Raw genomic sequence first — 22,935 nt, 5'->3', positions numbered from 1 at the left:
GCAGATGTAATCTCTTACCAGCCTCTCAAAGCACTTGCTGACGATTGGTGTCAGTGCAACAGGTCTCCAGTTATTGTGACATGATGTTTTAGCACGCTTGGGGACTGGGAGTATGGTGGACCTTTTGAAGCCTTCAGGAACCTCAACTTGAGAGAGGGAGAGGTTGAAGATGTCTGTAAACACACCAGCCAACTGGTGTGCACAGACTTTGAGCACCCGACCTGGTATGCCGTCGGGGCCTGCCGCTTTACGGGTGTTCAACCGCATGAAGGCCTTACGCACATCAGACTCCGAGATGGATAGTGGGCTGACCTCCTGTGGTGGTGCAGGCTCCGGTGGACCGGTGTTGGTGCCGTCTGTCTCGACCTACCAAAAGGTGGACGTGGTAGGGCTCTATAACTCTCCCGAAAAGGCGTCCAGCATTGATCGAGAACCCTCTCCCCTCGTGTATTACACGTGACATGTTGGTAGTATTTTGGGAGGACTTTCTTCAGGTTGGAGGAGTTAAAATATCCCACCAGAATAAAGCAGCCATCAGGATAAGCAGACTCCAAATCATTAATTGTCCCATACAGTTCCTTTAGTGCAGCCTCTTCATTTGCACGGGGGTGGATGTAGACAACTGACAGTATAATTACACTGAATTCCCTAGGCAGATATATTGGTCGTAGTAGTAGTGTTAAATACTTTTTCAGAGGCATCACATTCCTGCACCATGATTGGCGTGATTGGCGCCTCGCTGGTGTTGACATCAGCTGCAGGACAGTGGAAGACGCGTCTCCAACGGCGGAACCGCCGACAACTCCGGAGAACGGTAACCGATCGTCGTTCTGATGTTCAGTAGTGTTTGCCTGTCATATGTGTGTGTACATCTTACACTATGTGTACCTAAGGTGACTACTAAGACTGCAAACAATTGCAAAGGTAGCGCGACGGCCAGCCCTCCACTTCTCCACGGCGCCATCTTCTCTCTCTCTCCAGAGTATTTCAGTTAACAAAACATCTACTGATGATGCGCAAACTTGGACAGATCATCAGTGTTGTTTCCTGTAGTCACTGGTCAACAGTATACTTCTAGAGACGTATACAGTTGTTCCTTCCCGTTTAGTCTTTTTTTTTAACTTGTTTCTTTCTTCTATATTTCTTCTCTATTTTAACTCTTCCTGTAACTTTAGATGTTCAGAGCTTGTACAAAAATAATCTCACACACTCTTTTCCATCTGTAATCATGTGATGTGACACTAAAGTTGATTCTGAATTGTGCCTGCAGACTAAATTCTTCCACACATCCCAAATAGTAATGTTAAGAGATCATAGCTTATATTTCACTTTCCTGATAATAATCCATTAGGCTTATACCGTAGTAATAAACATATTGCACGTGTGTGTGTGTGTGTGTGTGTGTGTGTGTGTGTGTGTGTGTGTGTGTGTGTGTGTGTGTGTGTGTGTGTGTGTGTGTGTGTGCATGCTATAGGGCTTTGCAAAAGCTTTAATTTGCTATCACATCACACTTTGAATCATGTAATATGACTTAATAGTGATCATAGTCATTACGTTAGGTGTAATTATTAGTCATAAATCATAAAAAATACATCCCTCAGTTTACCGGCATATAAATAAAATAATTGAAATGGTTTGATTGATTGATTGACATACTTGACAGACCTAAACGTCCACTCCATAGTATATCATGTACAGTATACATTACATTACATTACATTACAGTCATTTAGCAGACGCTTTTATCCAAAGCGACTTCCAATAAGTGTATTCAACATAGGTAGGGAACGAAAACTACTAATCACCAGAAGTTTTAAGTACATTTCCTGCAAAAACAAGCAACCAAGAGTATACCTAGCGCTAAGGTAAAAGTGCAATATATCAGCTACCTACTTTCTTAAACAGATGAGACAAAAATGGCAAAATCAAATGAGCACGAGCTAAAACAAATAAGTGTATCGACTAAACAAGATCCAATAAAACAATACAAAAATAAAGCAAGAGTTCGTACAACTAGTTAACAACAAGTAGGCCAGGCAAAGAGGAAGGATAGTGTTTCCTGAAGAGGTGGGTTTTCAGCCTGCGGCGAAAGATGGGCAGTGACTCTGCTGTCCTGACATCAGTGGGAAGTTCATTCCACCACTGTGGGGCCAGAACAGAAAAAAGTCGTGACCGTGTCGATCGACCAGAAGGACCGTTGAGTGGCGAGGGAGTCAGTCGCCCCGAGGTGGCAGACCGGAGTGGTCGGGCAGGGGTGTGGGCATTGACCAAAACCCGGAGGTAAGAAGGAGCTGTTCCTTTCACTGCTCTATAGGCTAGCACCAGGGTTTTAAACTGAATGCGAGCTGCTACGGGGAGCCAGTGCAGAGAACGGAGAAGGATAGTTGTGTGGGAGAACTTGGGGCGGTTGAACACCAGACGAGCCGCAGCTTTCTGAACAAGCTCCAGAGGTCTGATGGCTGATGCCGGAGCACCAGCAAGGAGGGAGTTGCAGTAGTCCAGGCGGGAGATGACAAGAGCCTGGATCAGCACCTGGGCTGTTTTCTCCGTGAGGAAGGGGCGAATCCTCCTGATGTTGTAGAGGAGGAATCTGCAGGACCGTGTCACTGATGCGATGTTAGCCGAGAACGACAGTTGATCGTCCAGGGTCACATCTGCTGCTATGCTCACACACCTTTATATCTTACCCCAGGTACTATGTGTAAATATGTAGATCATTTGATTGTCTTTGATTGATCTCTCTCCCCCTGCCGCCCCCCTTCTTCTTCTTCCTTTCATTTTTTCTATGGAAATAAAAACGACAGAACTTGCACTAAAACGAATTTCACCCACTTTTTTTATTTCTGTAGTGTAAACCTGTTATGTGACAATAAAGCTGATTCTGATTCAGATTCACATCACAATTTAATAATGTAATGCATTTTAATAATGATCATAGCTATTTCATTAATTGTAACAATTACTGTCATAATTCATAAAACATACATGTAGAAAGGTAATTGAAATGGTGCCCCATTCATTGCACATGCATACAGAACAATGACATCAAATCATGATATAAAAACTAAAATTCTGGAAAAACAGTCCTAGATTATAAGATCAATATGGTTTACATGATCATTTATATTATAAATAAATAACACCACGATCATTTAGAATAACTTTAAGTAAAAGAAGAAAGAAAAAAGTTACCGTGAACACTAAACTTTTGTAGATTGTAGTAATGTTTTAAAAAAGGAAAAACAAAAGAGATGGAGAATGACTCCACAAGATGAGTCCTAATGGAAACTTCTACTGACAGGAGCATTATAAATCTCCATGATAGTTTTGCTTGTCTATTCAACTCCCTGACAACATGCAGCCGTTTAATTTGATCCTCCCAGTGAGCTGATTTATAGTGGAAAGCTTTTTTTCTCTCCCTTGGTGTGAATGCACTGATATCTTTTCAGAGCACTTACCTGACTGAAACTCTTCTCACACTGTTAACAGTTGACAAGAGTTTTCTCCAGCGTGGACACACTGGTGTGTCTTCAGTTGGCGTGATTCACGGAAACTCTTGTCACAATGTTTACAATGGAAAGGTTTTTCTCCAGTGTGGATACGCTGGTGTGTCTTCAGATGACTTGACTGAAAGAAACTCTTGTCACAATGTTTACAGCAGAAAGGTTTTTCTCCAGTGTGGATACGCTCGTGTGTCTTCAGATGACTTGACTGAAAGAAACTCTTGTCACAATGTTTACAGCGGAAAGGTTTTTCTCCAGTGTGGATACGCTGGTGTTTCTTTAAGTCATCTGACCGACTGAAACTCTTGTCACAATGTTTACAATGGAAAGGTTTTTCTCCAGTGTGGACACCCTGGTGTGTCTTCAGATAACTTGACTGAAAGAAACTCTTGTCACAATGTTTACAGTGGAAAGGTTTTTCTCCAGTGTGGATACGCTGGTGTTTTTTAAGGTCACCTGACCGACTGAAACTCTTGTCACAATGTTTACAGTAGAAAGGTTTTTCTCCAGTGTGGATACGCTGGTGTGTCTTCAGATGACTTGACTGAAAGTAACTCTTGTCACAATGTTTACAGTGGAAAGGTTTTTCTCCAGTGTGGATACGCTGGTGATTATTTAGGTCACCTGACCGTGTGAAACTCTTGTCACAATGTTTACAATGGAAAGGGTTTTCTCCAGTGTGGACACGCAGGTGTGTCTTCAAGTCATATGACTGACTGAAACTTTTTTCACAATGTTTACAATGGAAAGGTTTTTCTCCAGTGTGGATACGCTGGTGTCTCTTTAGGTCACCTGACCGATTGAAACTCTTGTCACAATGTTTACAATGGAAAGGTTTTTCTCCAGTGTGGACACGCTGGTGTGTCTTCAGGTCACCTGACTGACTGAAACTCTTGTCACAATGTTTACAATGGAAAGGTTTTTCTCCAGTGTGGCTACGCTGGTGTTTCTTTAGGTCACCTGACCGACTGAAACTCTTGTCACAATGTTTACAATGGAAAGGTTTTTCTCCAGTGTGGACATGCTGGTGTTTCTTTAGGTCACATGCATAGCCGTAACTCTTGTCGCAATGTTTACATTCGTAAGGTTTTTTTTTGGTCTGGACAGGTTTTTCTCTGGTGTGGACACACAGGTGTCTACTCAGATTACTTGAATGCGAGAAACCTTTCCCACAATAATCACAGTGGAAAGGTCTTTCTCCAATGTGGACACGCAGGTGTCCCTTCAAATTATTTGAACACAAGAAATCTTTGTCACAGTATTCACAGCGGAAAGGTCTTTCTCCAGTGTGGACACGCAGGTGTGTCGTCAGGTCACATGAAAGAGAGAAACTTTTGTCACAGTGTTTACAGTTGAAAGGTTTTTCTCCAGTGTGGATACGCTGGTGTTTCCTCAAGTTACTGGAGCTACTAAAACTCTTGTCACAATATTTACAATGAAAACGTTTTCCTTCAGTGTGGGTAAGCTGATGTCTCTTAAGGCTACCTGACGCAACAAAACTCTTGTCACAATGTTTACAGTGGAGCGTTTTTTTTGCAGTATGGATAGGCTGATGTCTCTTTAGGCTACCTGAGGTACTGAAACTCTTATTACAATATTTACAATGGAAAGGTTTTTCTGCAGTGTGGATACGCTGGTGTCTATCTAGGGTACCTGAGTTATTGAAACTCTTGCTACAATATTTACAGTGGAAAGGTTTTTCTCCGGTGTGGACATTAAGGTGTGTCTTCAGGTGACATAAATGAGAGAAACTTTTGTCACAGTGTTTACAGTGGAAAGGTTTTTCTCTGGTGTGGACACGCTGGTGTGTCTTCAGGTAACATGAATGAGAGAAACTTTTGTCACAGTGTTTACAGTGGAAAGGTTTTTCTCCAGTGTGGCTACGCTGGTGTTTGCTCAGGTTACTGGAGTAACTGAAACTCTTGTCACAAGTTTTACAATGAAAACGTTTTTCTTCAGTGTGAGTAAGCTGGTGAGACTTCAGGTGACCTGACTCATTGAAACTCATTTTACAATGTTTACAGTGGAACCTTTTTCCTCCAGTGTGGATACGCTGGTGTCTCTTGAGGTTACCCGAGTAATTGAAACTCTTGTTACAGAGTTTACAATGGAACGTTTTTTCTCTTCGTTGCAAGAGGTCATTGTGGCTCCTCTTGATGTGTTTATGGAGGAGGACCTGAGACGTGAAGGTGGATGGACACTTAGAACAAGAGAAGGCCTGAGTCTGGGAAGAGTGGGACATCACCCCTGAGAGAGAGAGAGAGAGAGAGAGAGAGAGAGAGAGAGAGAGAGAGAGAGATTCAAAATGGTTAGCAAAAATACAACATGTAAAGCTTCCATCGTCAAACTAGTCGCTTGTTGGTAGCACTGTTACAGGGAAATTGGCATTCCAGGGAAATTGAAAAAGGAGTGCTTGTTTTTACCACCCACCCAGGCAATTCTGTATAACCAACACTAGAGGGCAATGAATGCAAGCCATGCGCACACATGCACACACACACATGTGTGTCATCGTGGACACTGGATGGTAACCATAGACTGTAACCCATGAAAAGATCTATTCTGTCCCTATCGGTTCACAACTCGGACGGCGCTGATTCGACTAGCAGACCTTCGGCCGGTCGGCGAGGGCGCGCCTCCTCGGCCTCAAGCTCTGCTGAGTCGGCGCGCCTCCGTCATGGACAATAACTATTATCACGTGTGAACGCGTGTTCAGCGTTCCCCTAGCGTAGCTTCCTGGTTGCTATGTGGGGGGAACAACAAAAGCCAGGTCGGCCTCGCATCAAAGCCCCGCCTCGCGCCGAAGCCCTGTGCCTAAAAACGAGCGCTCCTCTTTCAATTTCCCTGGAATGCCAATTTCCCTGTGACAGCACTACGACTTCCTTGTTAATATTTATGTTTTTTATTTTATTTCCTCTTTTTTCTCCCCATTTAGTCATCATGCCAACTCCCAGTTTTCCCCACACATTATCCATGTCCTTGTGTTTAAAGCTGACTAACCTCCACTGGTCTCCTCCCAATCGTCACTGTCTTCAGTGACTTCAGTGTCAGAGTCAAGTTCAACTTCAGAGCAGTTTGAAGAGACGTCTTTATCATCGTCTTCCTCTTCATGTTTCACTGCTAGTAATGTCAACATTGACCCAACAGGCTCCTCTGGTCTCTGAAGTATCTCCTCCTGTTCCTCTTTAATGTGTGGAGGCTCTGGTTCCTCCTGGAGCAGACTGGGGCTCCTCTCCTGTTCAGGAGAAACCTCCTCTTTACACACAACCATGTGCAGGATGGCTAGGAGCAGAAAGAAAACATGATAGTGAATACTGGATTCCTAAAATGTAAATACATTTTTAAATTTTCCATGTAAAAAATAAACTATCAACCAACTTAGATTGACCAGAGAGTTACTAAATACGGGTTATTATTACAGGTGTTTCTGGAAACTGAAGTGCTGAAAGTAATCAGGTTTTAAAGTTTTAGTTTATCTAAATACATGTTTTGAAAGGTAACCTGAATTGATATATTTAGTTACCTTACTCAAGTGAATAATGGTGTTAGAGAATAGCAAATAAAACATAATACTTTTGGGAGTAAATAAGGCTGTAGGCCAAGCCGTACAGAACAGGATTTGTCTGTATGTATGAACAGTGTGTCACCTCCAAAGTAGTTGGTCTTGGTCTTGTTTAAAGTATATGTAAACAGATGTTTATGAAGTGGCTCTGTATGTCTAGGCGTGTGTGCTGGTATTTTCTTTTAACCATTGTTATTGTATAGTCTAAATTTGATATTGTGATAGCCCTACAGGACAGAAAATATGGAGAAGAAAAAATATATGAAAGAAAGAATGAGCACATAAAACTTACTGAGTGGATGGTCTTCAGGTTCCTCCTTCTTAATAGAAATGTCTCTGGCTGAGTCTGGAGAGTTCATCTTCACCTGCAGTCTGGACTCCACACACTGGTCTGAAATGAAGGAATTGAAAAGAGATTTTAATAACTGGAGACCTAGTGGTCTCAAGAATAACAATATTTGAAGAAGGTAAAGGAAATTGACCTAAGCACAACTGGGTTTTTATTGTGGGCGCAAGACGCGACTGTTCTCGCCAAATCTGGCCATAGCGGGACGTTTGGTCCAATGCATTTTAATGGAAATGCACGCGGCCAACCCTTCTTTTTCACGTGCGTGACTGGAGCAAACAGTTTTGACAGATTTGTCTGTATGTATGAACAGTGTGTCACCTCCAAAGTAGTTGGTCGTAGTTTCAAATCTATGTCAACAGATTTGTATGATGTGGCTCTGTATGTCTAGACATTTGTGCTGGTATTTGTTCTACCATTGTTATTGTATAGTGTAAATTTGATATTGTGACAGTCATACAGGAGAGAAAACATGAAAGAAAGAATGAGCACATAAAACTTACTGAGTGGATGGTCTTCAGGTTCCTCCTTCTTAATAGAAATGTCCCTGGTTGAGTCTGGAGAGTTCATCTTCACCTGCAGTCTGGACTCCACACACTGGTCTGAAATGAAGGAATTGAAAAGGGACTTTAATGACTGGAGACCTAGGGGTCTCAAGAATAACATTATTTGAAGAAGGTAAAGGAAATTGACCTAAGCCCAACTTGGTGAAAGGATTATGGGATGTAGTAGGGAAGAAAACACGCTTAATCCAAGATTACACAAGGAAAAATGTCTCAAAAGATGGACTCTTTTGATACAAATAATGGTCTTCTAAAGCATGGGTTTTCAACTGATTATGAACCAGGGACCACCACCCTGACTAAGAATCAACCTGGGGACCACTGTTGTGTTGGGAGGGGGGATATGGGCGTGGTGTGGGGGAAAAAACTTGACATTAAATAATGACTGTTAAGGCCTTAATTTAATTTGTTAATTTGAGGTGAATTAAATCAAGCCCTTAACAGTCATTATTTAACTGAGATATGCTAGTGGTCCAGAGCTCAGAAAAGATTGAGAACCACTGATCCATTCCTTTCCCATGGTTGCCCCTATTCTGTTCTCTTAACCGTCCATATTAAACTCATGTTAACTGATTCATTGCAACATATGTATGAGCAAGCACATGCAATTGATATGGGCACATTTCCTACTAATGATGACTCAACCAGGTAAACCGCCTTAGCACTGTGTGCTTGGCCCCCTAATAATAATTATAATAAACAAGATATAATAACTTTTCCATCTACTCTCTCTCTCTCTGTCTCCTTCTCTCTGTCTATTTCTCTCTCTCTGGCTAGCTCTCTCTCACTGTCTTTCTGTGTGTGTGTGTGTGTGTGTGTGTGTGTGTGTGTGTGTGTGTGTGTGTGTGTGTGTGTGTGTGTGTGTGTGTGTGTGTGTTTTATTGTGTGCGCAAGACGCGACTGTTCTTCTCGCCAAATCTGGCCATAGCGGGACGTTTGGTCCAATGCATTTCAATGGAAATGCACACGGCCAACCCTTCTTTTCCATTTCTGTATGTATGAACAGTGTGTCACCTCCAAAGTAGTTGGTCGTAGTTTCAAATCTATGTCAACAGATTTGTATGATGTGGCTCTGTATGTCTAGACATTTGTGCTGGTATTTATTTTACCGTTATTGTATAGTGTAAATTTGATATTGTGACAGTCATACAGGAGAGAAAATATGAAAGAAAGAATGAGCACATAAAACTTACTGAGTGGATGGTCTTCAGGTTCCTCCTTCTTAATAGAAATGTCCCTGGCTGAGTCTGGAGAGTTCATCTTCACCTGCAGTCTGGACTCCACACACTGGTCTGAAATGAAGGAGTTGAAAAGGGATTTTAATAATTGGAGACCTAGTGGTCTCAAGAATAACAATATTATAAGAAGGAGGTAAAGGAAATTGACCTAAGCCGAACTGGGTGAAAAGATTATGGAATGTATAAGAGAACAAAAAACACGCTTAATCCAAGATTACACAAGGAAAATGCGTCAAAAGATGGACTCTTTTGATGCAAATAATGATCTAAAGTGAATAAGGTGAAAGTAGCCCATCTGTTTTCAATGTTTCTGCAACCAAGCATCAATATCTGTTCACCCCACCACCAATTATACCCCCACCCTTCCACCATTTATACCCTTGACCCTGATACACCTATGAAGCCACAGGGACAGGTCAGTAACACAACGTGCTAGAGGAGCTGATTTGGAAAGCTCTTGACCCCTACTATACCTGTCACTGAATAGGGGAAAACATAATTGCACCCTTACACCTCAGAAATCTAAAACCGGACCTATCAGCCCCTAAAACATATATTTAGCTTGCAAAGTAGTTGGTCACAAGTTTGCACATAAAAAACACATTAGAACTCTATTTCTCTCTCTCTCTCTCTCTCTCTCTCTCTCTCTCTCTCTCTCTCTTCATTTCAAATAGATGTATTGGTATGAATGTAAACAGTTACAATATTGCCAAATAGAACTCTCTCTCTCTGTCTCTCTGTGTCTCTCTCTCTCTCTGTCTCTCTGTCTCTCTCTCTCTGTCTCTCTCTCTCTCTCTGTGTCTCTCTCTGTCTGTGGCGGAATAATACTAATAATAAAAGCAGCAGAAACAAAAGGATGCCTTAGCACTGTGTGCTTGGCCCCCTAATAATAATCATAATAAACAAGATATAATAACTTTTCCATCTACTCTCTCTCCCTATCTGTCTCTTTCTCTCTGTCTATCTGTGTGTGTGTGTGTGTGTGTGTGTGTGTGTGTGTGTGTGTTTGTGTTTTATTGTGGGCGCAAGACGCGACTGTTCTCGCCACATCTGGCCATAGCGGGAAGTTTGGTCCAATGCATTTCAATGGAAATGCACGCGGCCAACCCTTCTTTTCCACGTGCGTGACTGGAGCAAACAGGATTTGTCTGTATGTATGAACAATGTGTCACCTCCAAAGTAGTTGGTCGTAGTTTCAAATCTATGTCAACAGATTTGTATGATGTGGCTCTGTATGTCTAGACATATGTGCTGGTATTTGTTTTACCATTGTTATTGCATAGTGTAAATTTGATATTGTGACAGTCATACAGGAGAGAAAACATGAAAGAAAGAATGAGCACATAAAACTTACTGAGTGGGTGGTCTTCAGGTTCCTCCTTCTTAATAGAAATGTCCCTGGCTGAGTCTGGAGAGTTCATCTTCACCTGCAGTCTGGACTCCACACACTGGTCTGAAATGAAGGAGTTGAAAAGGGATTTTAATAATTGGAGACCTAGTGGTCTCAAGAATAACAATATTATATGAAGGAGGTAAAGGAAATTGACCTAAGCCCAACTGGGTGAAAAGATTATGGGATGTATAAGAGTCGTAATCCAAGATTACACAAGGAAAATGCGTCAAAAGATGGACTCTTTTGATGCAAATAACAACAATAACAAAAGCCAGGTCGGCCTCGCATCAAAGCCCCGCCTCGCGCCGAAGCCCTGTGCCTAAAAACGAGCGCTCCTCTTTCAATTTCCCTGGAAAGCCAATTTCCCTGTGACAGCACTACGACTTCCTTGTTAATATTTATGTTTTTTATTTTATTTCCTTTTTTTTCTCCCCATTTAGTCATCATGCCAACTCCCAGTTTTCCCCACACATTATCCCTGTCCTTGTGTTTAAAGCTGACTAACCTCCACTGGTCTCCTCCCAATCATCACTGTCTTCAGTGACTTCAGTGTCAGAGTCAAGTTCAACTTCAGAGCAGTTTGAAGAGACGTCTTTATCATCGTCTTCCTCTTCATGTTTCACTGCTAGTAATGTCAACATTGACCCAACAGGCTCCTCTGGTCTTTGAAGTATCTCCTCCTGTTCCTCTTTAATGTGTGGAGGCTCTGGTTCCTCCTGGAGCAGACTGGGGCTCCTCTCCTGTTCAGGAGAAACCTCCTCTTTACACACAACCATGTGCAGGATGGCTAGGAGCAGAAAGAAAACATGATAGTGAATACTGGATTCCTACAATGTAAATACATTTTTAAATTTTCCATGTAAAAAATAAACTATCAACCAACTTAGATTGTCCAGAGAGTTACTAAATACGGGTTATTATTACAGGTGTTTCTGGAAACTGAAGTGCTGAAAGTAACCAGGTTTTAAAGTTTTAGTTTATCTAAATACATATTTTGAAAGGTAACCTGAATTGATATATTTAGTTACCTTACTCAAGTGAATAATGGTGTTAGAGAATAGCAAATAAAACATAATACTTTTGGGAGTAAATAAGGCTGTAGGCCAAGCCGTACAGAACAGGATTTGTCTGTATGTATGAACAGTATGTCACCTCCAAAGTAGTTGGTGTTAGTCTTGTTTAAAATATATGTAAACAGATGTTTATGAAGTGGCTCTGTATGTCTAGGCGTGTGTGCTGGTATTTTCTTTTAACCATTGTTATTGTATAGTCTAAATTTGATATTGTGATAGCCCTACAGGACAGAAAATATGGAGAAGAAAAAATATATGAAAGAAAGAATGAGCACATAAAACTTACTGAGTGGATGGTCTTCAGGTTCCTCCTTCTTAATAGAAATGTCCCTGGCTGAGTCTGGAGAGTTCATCTTCACCTGCAGTCTGGACTCCACACACTGGTCTGAAATGAAGGAATTGAAAAAGGACTTTAATAACTGGAGACCTAGTGGTGTCAAGAATAACAACAATACAAACAAACAAATTGACCTAAACCCAACTGGGTGCAAAGATTATGGGATGTATTGGGGAAGAAAATACGCTTAATCCAAGATTACACAAGGAAAATGCGTCAAAAGATGGACTCTTTTAATACAAATGATGGTCTTTTCAACTGATTATGAACCAGGGACTACCACCCTGACTAAAAATCAACCTGGGGACCACTGTTGTGTTGGGAGGGGGGATATGGGCGTGGTGTGGGGGAAAAAGCTTGAAATTAAATAATGACTGTTAAGGCCTTAATTTAATTTGTTAATTCGAGGTGAATTAAATCAATCCCTTAAAAGTCATTATTTAACTGAGATATGCTAGTGGTCCAGAGCTCAGAAAAGATTGAGAACCACTGATCCATTCCTTTCCCATGGTTGCCCCTATTCTGTTCTCTTAACCGTCCATATTAAACTCATGTTAACTGATTCATTGCAACATATGTATGAGCAAGCACATGCAATTGATATGGGCACATTTCCTACTAATGATGACTCAACCAGGTAAACCGGTTCACTGAGTCAAATGTTGAGCTGTGGGAAGAAATGAACAGGTGCTTAAAAAGACACCTAATTTTAAAATGCAATTTTCTTAACAAAGAACAAAATAAAGAATATGACAAATTAATGCAATATTTTGTAGATATTAAATGTAAACATGGCCCAATAACAGAACAAGATGAGAAGAAATTGGAAGAAATTAATAGCACTTTAATGGTGTTTAATAACAAATACATCAATGCAGTTAAAGTCCAGGCAGGTTTCGATACGGACGAACCAGCTAATATACAAAAGGTCATACAGAAATATAAAGAGAGACAGGATTTTAATTGTATTAATTATTTGAGAAATAAAAATGGCTACATTGTGGAAAAAGATAATGAAATGATGGATTTAATTGTTGAGCATTTTGAAGAAATGTATTCTGATGTTGGTGGCTCTTTGGAAGCAGAGGCCTTTTTATCAGAGGTTAAAAAAATAGATGAAGTGCATTTTGCAACCCTACTTGGTGATATCACCAGGGAAGAAGTAAGAAAAGCTATTTCACTCTTAAACAGAGGGAAATCACCCGGTCCAGACGGGCATCCCTCTGAATTTTACCAAGTGTTTGCCAATGAACTAGATGATATATTGGCCTCTGCTTTTAATGATGGACTAAATAAATGTATGCATGGCGGCTTTACCAGGGTACCATCTCTCTGATTTTTAAAAAAGGTGATGAAAATGACTTAAATAATTGGAGACAGATCACATTATCAAACATAGAATATAAGATACTCGCCAAAATAATAATGATAAGACTAAATTCAGTTTTAAATGAAATAAATTCAGTTTTAAATGAAATAATAGAAAAAGAACAAACATGTGCTATTAAAGGGCGTATGATGTGGGACAACCTTAACAGGATCAGAGAGATGATAACTGAGAGCCACAGGCCAGGTTTTTTTATTGTTGGTTTTGACCAAAAAAGAGCTTTTGATTTTGTAGACCGAGAGTACTTATGGTGCGTTTTAGAAAAGTATGGGTTTCCACAGGATTTTATAAAAATAATAAAAGTGTTATATGCCAAGTCTCAGGTGGCGGTTAAGGCAAATGGAAGGACGTCTAAATTTATCAATATCCAGAAAGGGGTAAAACAGGGCTGCCCACTGAGTGCGGCACTCTATATTTTAGCCATCAGCCCTTTACTAAACAGAATAAGGAATGATAACAGAATAGAAGGTGTCCAAGTTGGTGGAACAGTGGCCAAGGTGTCCGCGTACGCGGACGACGTCACAGCCTTCATAAAGACCCAAAACGAACTTGATTTTGTTAGAGAACACTTTCGCCTCTATGAGCAAGCCGCGGGGGCTAAATTGAATGAGGCAAAAACGGAGGCTATATGGATAGGCGAGGAGAACGAAAAGCCAGACTTGCTCATGGAGGTGAAAGAGGAAATGAAAATCCTCGGAATCTTTTTTAGCAATATAGACTGTGTACAGAAAAACTGGGACAGGAAAGAAGCAGAGATTAAAGTAGAAATAGAGAAATGGAAAGTTAGGGACACAACCCATAAGTCAATAATAGGGATAGTGAAAACTTCTAATCTAAATTGTTATTTTTGGCTACAATTGACCCGCCACCTGAGAGATGTATAAAAACAATAAATAGAATGTGTGTACAGTTAATATGGGGCAACAACCATGAGGTAACAAAACGAGCCCTAATGTACAAAAGCACTTTAGAGGGAGGACTTGGTGCAATGGATGTTGGGAACAAACTGTTAATTGCCCTTTGTAAGAATGTGGCTAGGGGACTTCTGTGTGGAGCAACCTGGGTGGGAGACCCCCAAAAGAGGGAGAAACATAGGGGCAGGGGCAGATCGTCACTGCCATACTACAAAGTGACATATGGAGATTTTACAACTAAACATAGCACTTAAACTTAAATATAAATTGGGGCACCCAATCAAACAAAATCATTTACAATTTAATAAGTGAGGCCTTATATGGAGGATTGGTTACTTTTAAAGATTGCTCACTGGAGCAAAGTAAACGCCTAGTAAAGTGTTTTAACAGCGACCTCGTTACAGGGACCATACAGGATGTTATGTGGCTAACAGTACACAGGAGACTCCCTGTAAGAGGGGTAGTCAAGTGGAGTTGTTTTGTGAGAACCACAGAATGCCCTATGCCAGGTTGTACACACACAGAGACCATAGACCATCTACTAATAGACTGCAACAGGTCTAAACAGATATGGAGTAAAATGTTTGACATGGGGGTCAAGGTACCATGTCACAGAGATATTTTGTATGCCAATTGTACCTGTGCCAAAGACAATTATGATTTATTTTGGTTTGTGTATTTTTTTGTGTATTTGTGTCACTGTTTTTAAAATATGGAAGACCCGGTCCAAAATGGCAACAGACCATAATACAGTTATAAATGCAGACACTGTTTTTAGGCAGGTGAAAACAGACTTAAAAAGGAGGAGAGCTGTAGATAAAAAAAAAACGCCACATTTTTATTGGCCCGCAATCGCACTGGGCACTTGATGGGGTCTGTGAAATAGGCCTACGGTATGTTTTGTGGACCTTATCGGGTGACCAGTGTGATACCACTTAAAGCCTTATGTAATGTGTAGAGATGTGACTTCCATGTAATGCTTTGAAGGGTCGATGAAACGTATGTTTTTCTTTTTTGATATAGTCATGTAATGTTTATGAAATGAGATTGAGATAACCTTGTTATTACCTTGCCATGCACTTAAATAATATGTATTGTCAAGCCTCGACTCATGACTTATGTATTTAAAAATGTATTTTTTTTTATATAGTCATGGAATGTTTATGAATGAGATTGAGATTACCATGTTATTACCTTGCCATGAATTTAAACAATATGTATTGCCATGCCTTGAATTATGTATTTAAAAAATGATAAAATACTTTAAAAACGTAAACCGGTATGGGTACAGTTTCCCTTGAAAATTCGAACTCCCATTTCTGTGGAAGTTCTTGACATCCGACTTCCAAGTAACTGACAACATTGATGCGTCATCATACATCATACTGTTTCTCAACTAGTGGTCGAAAAAATAAAATATAATACAAATCTTCACTTTCCTACATTACTAAATGCATGGTCAGGGACCACATGCAATACCTTCACGGACCACCAGTGGTCCACGGACCACAAGTTGAAAACCCATGGTCTAAAGTGAATAAGGTGAAAGTAGCCCATCTGTTTTCAATGTTTCTGCAACCAAGCATCGTTATCTGTTCACCCCACCACCAATTATACCCCTACCCTTCCACCACTTATACTCTTGACCCTTATACACCTACAGTATGAAGCCACAGGGACAGGTCAGTAAACAGATTTGTATGCTGTGGCTCTGTATGTCTAGACATTTGTGCTGGTATTATTTTTTACCATTGTTATTGTATAGCGTAAATTCGATATTGTGACAGCCTTACAGGAGAGAAAATATGAAAAAAAAAATAACGAGCACATGAAACTTACTGAGTGGGTGGTCTTCAGGTTCCTCCTGTTTAATAGAAATGTCCCTGGCTGAGTCTGGAGAGTTCATCTTCACCTGCAGTCTGGACTCCACACACTGGTCTGAAATGAAGCAATTGAATAACGACTTATCATAACTTCTGACTGTACTACATGCACTGTAGTAACAATCTTGTTAATAAAGTAATCAATAAATCAATACAACTCTTCATTATTTAGCTGTAACTTCACTTTCTTCGTTCTAAAATAATAACAGAGGAAAAGCAGTGGCGGACGCAGAATGTCTTCGTGGGGGAGGCCTGGAAACGTCATGGTAGGCCCCCCAAGGAGGGGGGGCAGGTAGGCAGGTTGTGCAAACTGTCAGTCGCGCATGCCGCAAATGACGTGCGATTGAAATAGCTCAATAATCTCTTGAAATAACCTGAAATAATAATAGGCGGTCTACATATTTATTTATCTTTTTACACCGTTTAGCTTAAATATTACAATAGGCTTTGCGGTGAAAATGGTCATAGGTCATCGGCGTCACCCTACTTATATGACTTAAGTTACGAGATCAATCAACATAACAGGCAATAGTACAAATTATACAGGGCAATGCAAGACAAAAAACAAAGAAAACACAAACACAATAACAGGGTAATACAAAACGTTTTAACCCCTGATAATGTCATCGTAATCCAAATAGTAGTTATTTTTAAGTCGAGTTCTTTTTAAATCAAGTTCAATAAAGCGTCCAAGGTGATCTCATTCTCAAGCGCTTTCTGTAGGCCTATTATTTCTATTTGTTTGAAAAGTCTCTCCACACAGTAGGATGTTAGAGGATGGTTAGTGGTTAGATCCAGGTAGGAAAAAGGCCGACTGTACAACTTTACTACAGGTTGTAAATTAAACAGTACACACCTATCCTGTACAACTTTACTACAGGTTGCAGCATTGCATCAAACAGTCCATGTCTCTGGTCCATCTCTCGCTGTTCCTCTGACCATGTTAATGATCTTTTGGAGGCCATCTCTCTTGATAGCGTAGATATCTCCCCGTGGTGCTCTAAGGAAACTGGTCTGAAATGAAGGAATTGAAAAGGGACTTTAACAACTGGAGACCTAGTGGTCTATTGCAGGACTGCAGGTGGTTCAAGGTTCATGGTTCAAGGTTGTACTTTATTGTTACATCTTGTGTATAGCTCCAATCGGAACCTCTCCCTCCGCTGTATATAGCAGAGGGAGAGGTTCTAAATGGGGCTAATCTTGTGTACGGGTACATGAGAGTAAAACTTAATTTGGTTTGTCTTCCTTCAGACAATGCAGCAGCATAGGTAATAACAACACTAGAATAATGATAGAAAAACGTAAAAAGATCTAAAGAAAAGAGAGTGCAAAAAGAGTCTTCACACCTAATGACAAAAGAAGCCAACAGTTGTCCCAAGTGCCCGCATGTCCCTGGTGCCCAGATGTCTATACCCTTTAGTGCCCACTCGTTTAGGTGCCCACATGTCCCTAGTGCCCAGATGGTTTTGGTGCCCAGTTATCCCTATAGTGCCCAGATGGTGTTGGTGCCCATTATCCCTAATGCCCAGATGTTCTTGGGTGCCCACCTGTACCAACACAACATTGATTTGTTCATTTTAAAATGATAATTGGATGAAACGCAACATGAATGAGTTGATATTTACCTGCTGTGTTTCAGTGGTTGAGTTGCTAACAAAAGTCCTCCTGCTGCTTAAAAAAAACTACGTTTTTAAACGACAGATTTGTGTTTCTTAGCTTTTGTCAACAGTCACGTAAAACGCCACGTACTTTTAATGATAAGATTCCTCAGGTTTACTTCCTGCATTGTGCGTGAAGGCGGCGCTAGGGAAGTAGGTGGCAGCGTTGCCAGATTTTGCGAGAGAAATAAGCAACCAGGTCTATGAAAACAAGCCCAAAAGAAGCAACATGAGCACTTTACATTTTAAACCTACATTGGCTATTTGGAAATAGCCAAACTACAAGCTCACAACGCATCACAGTGAGCTTGTAGATGCTGTTTTCAAAATAATCTGGGGGGGGGGGGGATTTTTTTTTTTTTTTTATATTTTAACAACAAAAATCTGGTACATGGTCCCTGGAACAAAATATTTTCAGTCCGCAGAAAAAACATATTACTTGGGGGGTCCTTGACGTGAAAATGTTGGAGAACCACTGGTTTAAACAACATTAGGAAACAAGCCCAAATAAGCAACAACACTTTAGAATCAAGCCCCCCCCCCCCCCACTCACAAGTCACTTATAATAAAAGGACATGGCAACGCTAGCAGCGGGCGGACGGTTTTTAGGAGACCGCAAGCAGGAACACAGCTTTATTATTATTATTATTATTATTATTATTATTAGTCTATTATTTCAATATTAGAGTGAATGTGAACACTTCTGAACCAGTCTTTAGCTCCATATGGTCATTGGTCACTGAACTAAATACTGGACCTAAAAGCCACACAATATTCCCAAGATTTTCATACAATTATTTTTTATTCAGAGACAAATCAAGAGAAAATCATCTTTATTATTGACCTTTCTCTGTCCCAGCAACACACTCTCGTGGGATCTAGCACCAGTAAACATAGGACGTGCGCGAGATTTGCCGTCGCTCGAGTCTGGTGTTGTCTCATGTACAAGCTGCACTTGCACCTCATTGCTTACTATGGAGATTACTTAGCCACCGTTATAAAACTGATTTAACTAGATGATACTGCTGGCTGCTGCTAGGAAATGGTTGTTTACTGTATATAACATAGTGACCACCAGACGACTAGGTTTGGCACTATAGATTAAGATTTCAAACTGTGTGCCCCGAGTCCCGAAAAGTATCCCTAAAACACTAATAGAGCGGTAACCCACTAGATGGGGCTGTTTGCCGTGTCAGTTCAGGCCCGGCTAGCTCAGTCGGTAGAGCATGAGACTCTTAATCTCAGGGTCGTGGGTTCGAGCCCCACGTTGGGCGCAACATTTATGCTTAAAAGGCCTGGATGAATAAATAAGCGAAAAGTAAGAGACGGATGTGCATGTACGTATTTCTAAAGAACTGTCTACTCTTAATTGGAATACAATATCATTATTATTGGGGTATTTGTGGTCTTGTAAGCCAGTTTCTAAGATGTGATACATTACTGTATTCTCTTCAAGTGTGCATACAATTCTTAGTCTTTAATTTTTTTTTTTTTCTTTTTTTACACTTTCTTTGGAAATGTAAACGTATGTTTTCCCATACCAATAAAGTGCCGCTGCAATATAAAACATTTGCTCCTCTGTATTTATTGACCCATCATTATCTGCAAAGTACGAAACTATTTAACAGTCCCCATAAAGTCTCTGCGTTGGCCGGGAATCGAACCCGGGTCAACTGCTTGGAAGGCAGCTATGCTCACCACTATACCACCAACGCTCACGTGCAATTCACTTTTCCAGTGAGAAAAAAACCAAACAATAATCTGAAATGAATAGTGCTCCATGACAAAGGCACGGTAAAGACAGTTGTTCTTGATTCAATAATATCCACTAGTGTGGTTCTTCTGTTGCGGTAAAGAACAATTAGTAAGTTAAGAGCTAGGAGCAATTGTGTTCCATTTGAAATTAAGGGTCAAATAGAAATGAAACATTTATTTGTTCATCTTAACTTACCTGCTGTGTTTCAGTGGTTGATATCAAACGTCCTCCTAATACTTAAAGACGACACTGTTTTGAAACATCGTGTTTGTTTTACCAGCAGCAGTCAGTCAAATACACAGTTTAGGGACTATTTATGTTTAAAACACAACAGTGTGTTTCAGTGTTTCTCTCCTACATTAAGTTCACAACAACAAACACAACACACTGCATTGTGGGTATGTTCCTCTTCTTTTTCTGGTAGACTAGACGCCTGGCTGACGTATTGCTGCCCCCCACTGTTGATCTTGGGTAGTGCCCATTGTGTATCTACAAGGTAACCAGAGGAGTGGCGGGCACATTCACTCACTTCTTTCTTTCTTTCTTTCTTCCTTTGCAGACTGGGCACCTTTTTGGGGAGAAGACTGGCACCTGAGGTGGATTTTGGGGTGGAAGACTGGGCACACAATTACAAAGTCAGCCCAAATCAGACAATGTAGCATAACCAAGGTTATATATCACACTGGAGTACAAGTCTCATTATGGCATCCATATTATTATTATTTTTTTTATTAATCTTGAATTGACTTAAGAGTGAACGTCAGCATTGGCCCCATTGGTCAGTTTAAAAGTAAGGATAGAGGTTTTAAATCAGTTTTGTTGTTGGTTTTCCTATAAAGTTAATTTCAACAAGATCCTGTGAGACATACCAAGACCTACTACTGTACCAAGAGTGGTAAACTTAACCACTTAAACCCTACTTGGTTGAGTGGAGTCCCGCAGGGCTCCAAACTAGTGAAATTTCTGTTTTCACTTTACACTAAATATCTTAGCTGAAAACAGCCGATCTGCAAGCTCACAATGTTGTGAGCTTGTAGATCGGCTATTTTCGGCGAAGGTTTTCCGCAGAACACGGATGCTGGAGCTTAAGTGGTTTAAGGGGTAGGCCTATTTCACTTCTGGGGGAATTTTCACATCTACTCAGCCTTTTGTGCTGTGTGCACCCCAGACATTCTTTCCAAATGCTTACGTTCCTATTTATCAATTGTATTGCAATGCATTCAGTGTTCATTTCAGTTTACAATATTTACATATCCTTGCAATTGTTTAGATTTTTTTTCCTTTTTATTTACAGATAGAAATAAGCTAAGTAACAAACACAAAAATCCAATTAACATGACAGTGGACAGAACTAATCCTGCTAATTTACAAGCTGCACTTAAGATACACCTCATTGCTTATTATGGAGAAGATTATCCACTGTTATAAAACTGATGTAACTAGACTAACTTGACTACACTCACTGACATCAACATAACATGCAAAAACATTGTATAATATAAATGGCATGATGCTGCTGCTAGGAGCTGGTTGTTTACTGTATATAACAGTTAGTGACCACCAGACGACATTTACTACAAAATTGTCCCTGTTTTCGCCGGAATTAAAATAATAATAGTTGTTTTCAGTGGTTGCAGGGACTGTTTGTTTCAAATATCCCTATTGCGGTAGGGCCAAGCTAAACCACTAGAGGGAGCTGTTCACTATAACATATTCTATTCGGCTAGCTCAGTCGGTAGAGCATGAGACTCTTAATCTCAGGGTCGTGGGTTCGAGCCCCACGTTGGGCGTGTCATTTTTGTGCAAAAGGCCTGGATGAATAAACAAACAAAAAGCAAGAGATGAATGTATTGTGTGTGTGTGTGTGTGTGTGTGTGTGTGTGTGTGTGTGTGTGTGTTTCAAAAGCACTAGATACTATAATTGGAATAGAACATCACTGTTTTTTTGGGGTATTTGTGGTCTTGTAAGCCAGTTGTTCTAAGTTGAAATGTGACATAGCTCTGTTTACACATTACTGGATTCCCTTCAATTTTACATACATTTCTTAGTTTTCGATTATTTCTTTATTTTGACACTTCATTTGGAAATGTAAACCAAACGTATGTTTTCTCATGCCAGTAAATTGCTGCTGCAAAACATTTGACCCATCCCTATCTGTATGTATTGACCCATCATTATCTGAAGAGTACGACACAATTGAACAGACCAAATAAAATCCCTGCGTTGGCCAGGAATTGAACCCGGGTCAACTGTTTAGAAGACAGCTATGCTCACCATTATACAATGCTATATAACACTGATGTAACTAATAGGGTTACATTGTGACATCATAATCAACAACAACATGCAACAAAACAATTTATATAAATGTTTTGCTGCTGCTGGTTATTTAGAACATTTATAGTAAGCTATAAGAGCAATTCTATTTATGTTCCACATATTACATAATGGGTCAATAAATACAAATAGATGGAGCACTAACCATGGTTCACATGACGCTCGTCTGTCACAAGCGTCTATCATGGCGCAACTTGTTCCTGGTTTTGTAAATCTCTCCATTTACAACCCCCCGTTCACACTTCAAATATAAAGTGCATACCCCATGGCCACGGATGTAACAAGTTGAAACGCTCGGGTCTAAGTACCCGTCTCTTCCGTATTGTTCAATAAAAAACATTTATTTTAATTGATTATAAAAATAATTGATAATCAATCATTATTTGCACAAAAAAAATCCAAACCTTAAAGAATAGTGAAGACAGCTGATCTACAAACTCACAACGTGTCACGATGTGATGTATTTTGAGCTTGTAGATCAGCTACTTTAACTAGTCTTGCACGACTTGTGTGCGTCAAAGTATTAAATAGGGCTAAAGTCATATTGATTCGTTATATAGTTTTTAAAAAAGAAAATAAATATATTCTTGACTTTTGGATTAATCAGGAAAGTAAATGTATAGAATAATCGTGAAGAAAATCATGGATAGTTGCAGCCCTACATCCATCACAGCTTTCATCAGTGCACATTGATGCTGCACAGGTCTGATCACGTCTCATAGAAATGCAGGATAGGCCTACAACATAATACAACATACCATGATACATGATACAAAACTGTAAACATAAACATGTAAATATAGCACTATAGGATACATTCAAACTGTGGGTATATTCAGACTGTGACACAGTAAGAACATCACAAGTTATTTTGAAGCAGATTTTTTTATATGAATCATTGCATGAGAAGAGAATAATGCATGTTCCAGACAGTTCAGAGGTTGGTTATAGAGACACACGGGCGGAAACGAAGGCCTACAAATT

At 40.2% G+C, this 22,935-nt stretch overlaps 2 protein-coding genes across 2 annotated transcripts; both read right to left on the bottom strand.

Annotated features, from left to right (window-relative positions):
- Nucleotides 1–2,669: 2,669 nt before the first annotated feature.
- Nucleotides 2,670–6,618, bottom strand: LOC311041268 (uncharacterized protein). Its single transcript, XM_084086169.1, has 2 exons — nucleotides 6,504–6,618; nucleotides 2,670–5,750 (listed from the first exon to the last, which is right to left on the bottom strand). Exon 2 carries the CDS (start codon nucleotides 5,743–5,745, stop codon nucleotides 3,475–3,477), a length of 2,271 nt encoding a protein of 756 aa, XP_083942295.1. The 5' UTR covers nucleotides 5,746–5,750; nucleotides 6,504–6,618; the 3' UTR covers nucleotides 2,670–3,474.
- A 4,487-nt stretch (nucleotides 6,619–11,105) lies between these two features.
- Nucleotides 11,106–17,151, bottom strand: LOC311041265 (uncharacterized protein; the record flags this gene model as incomplete). The annotated part of the gene is made up of 4 exons (XM_084086166.1): nucleotides 17,056–17,151; nucleotides 16,156–16,254; nucleotides 11,965–12,063; nucleotides 11,106–11,392 (listed from the first exon to the last, which is right to left on the bottom strand). The coding sequence occupies exons 1-4, from the start codon at nucleotides 17,117–17,119 to the stop codon at nucleotides 11,106–11,108; spliced, it is 549 nt and encodes a 182-aa protein (XP_083942292.1). The 5' UTR covers nucleotides 17,120–17,151.
- Between the last annotated feature and the right edge of the window lie 5,784 nt (nucleotides 17,152–22,935).

The sequence above is a fragment of the Gymnoscopelus microlampas genome (assembly GCF_963454915.1).
Source record: "Gymnoscopelus microlampas genome assembly, contig: SCAFFOLD_70, whole genome shotgun sequence".
Taxonomy (NCBI): Eukaryota; Metazoa; Chordata; class Actinopteri; order Myctophiformes; family Myctophidae; genus Gymnoscopelus; species Gymnoscopelus microlampas.
This window is presented reverse-complemented; position numbering and strand designations above follow the sequence as displayed.

Excerpts from the sequence above, each read along its gene's own strand:
- LOC311041268 (XM_084086169.1), bottom strand. The coding sequence starts at position 5,745 with ATGTCCCACTCTTCCCAGACTCAGGCCTTCTCTTGTTCTAAGTGTCCA.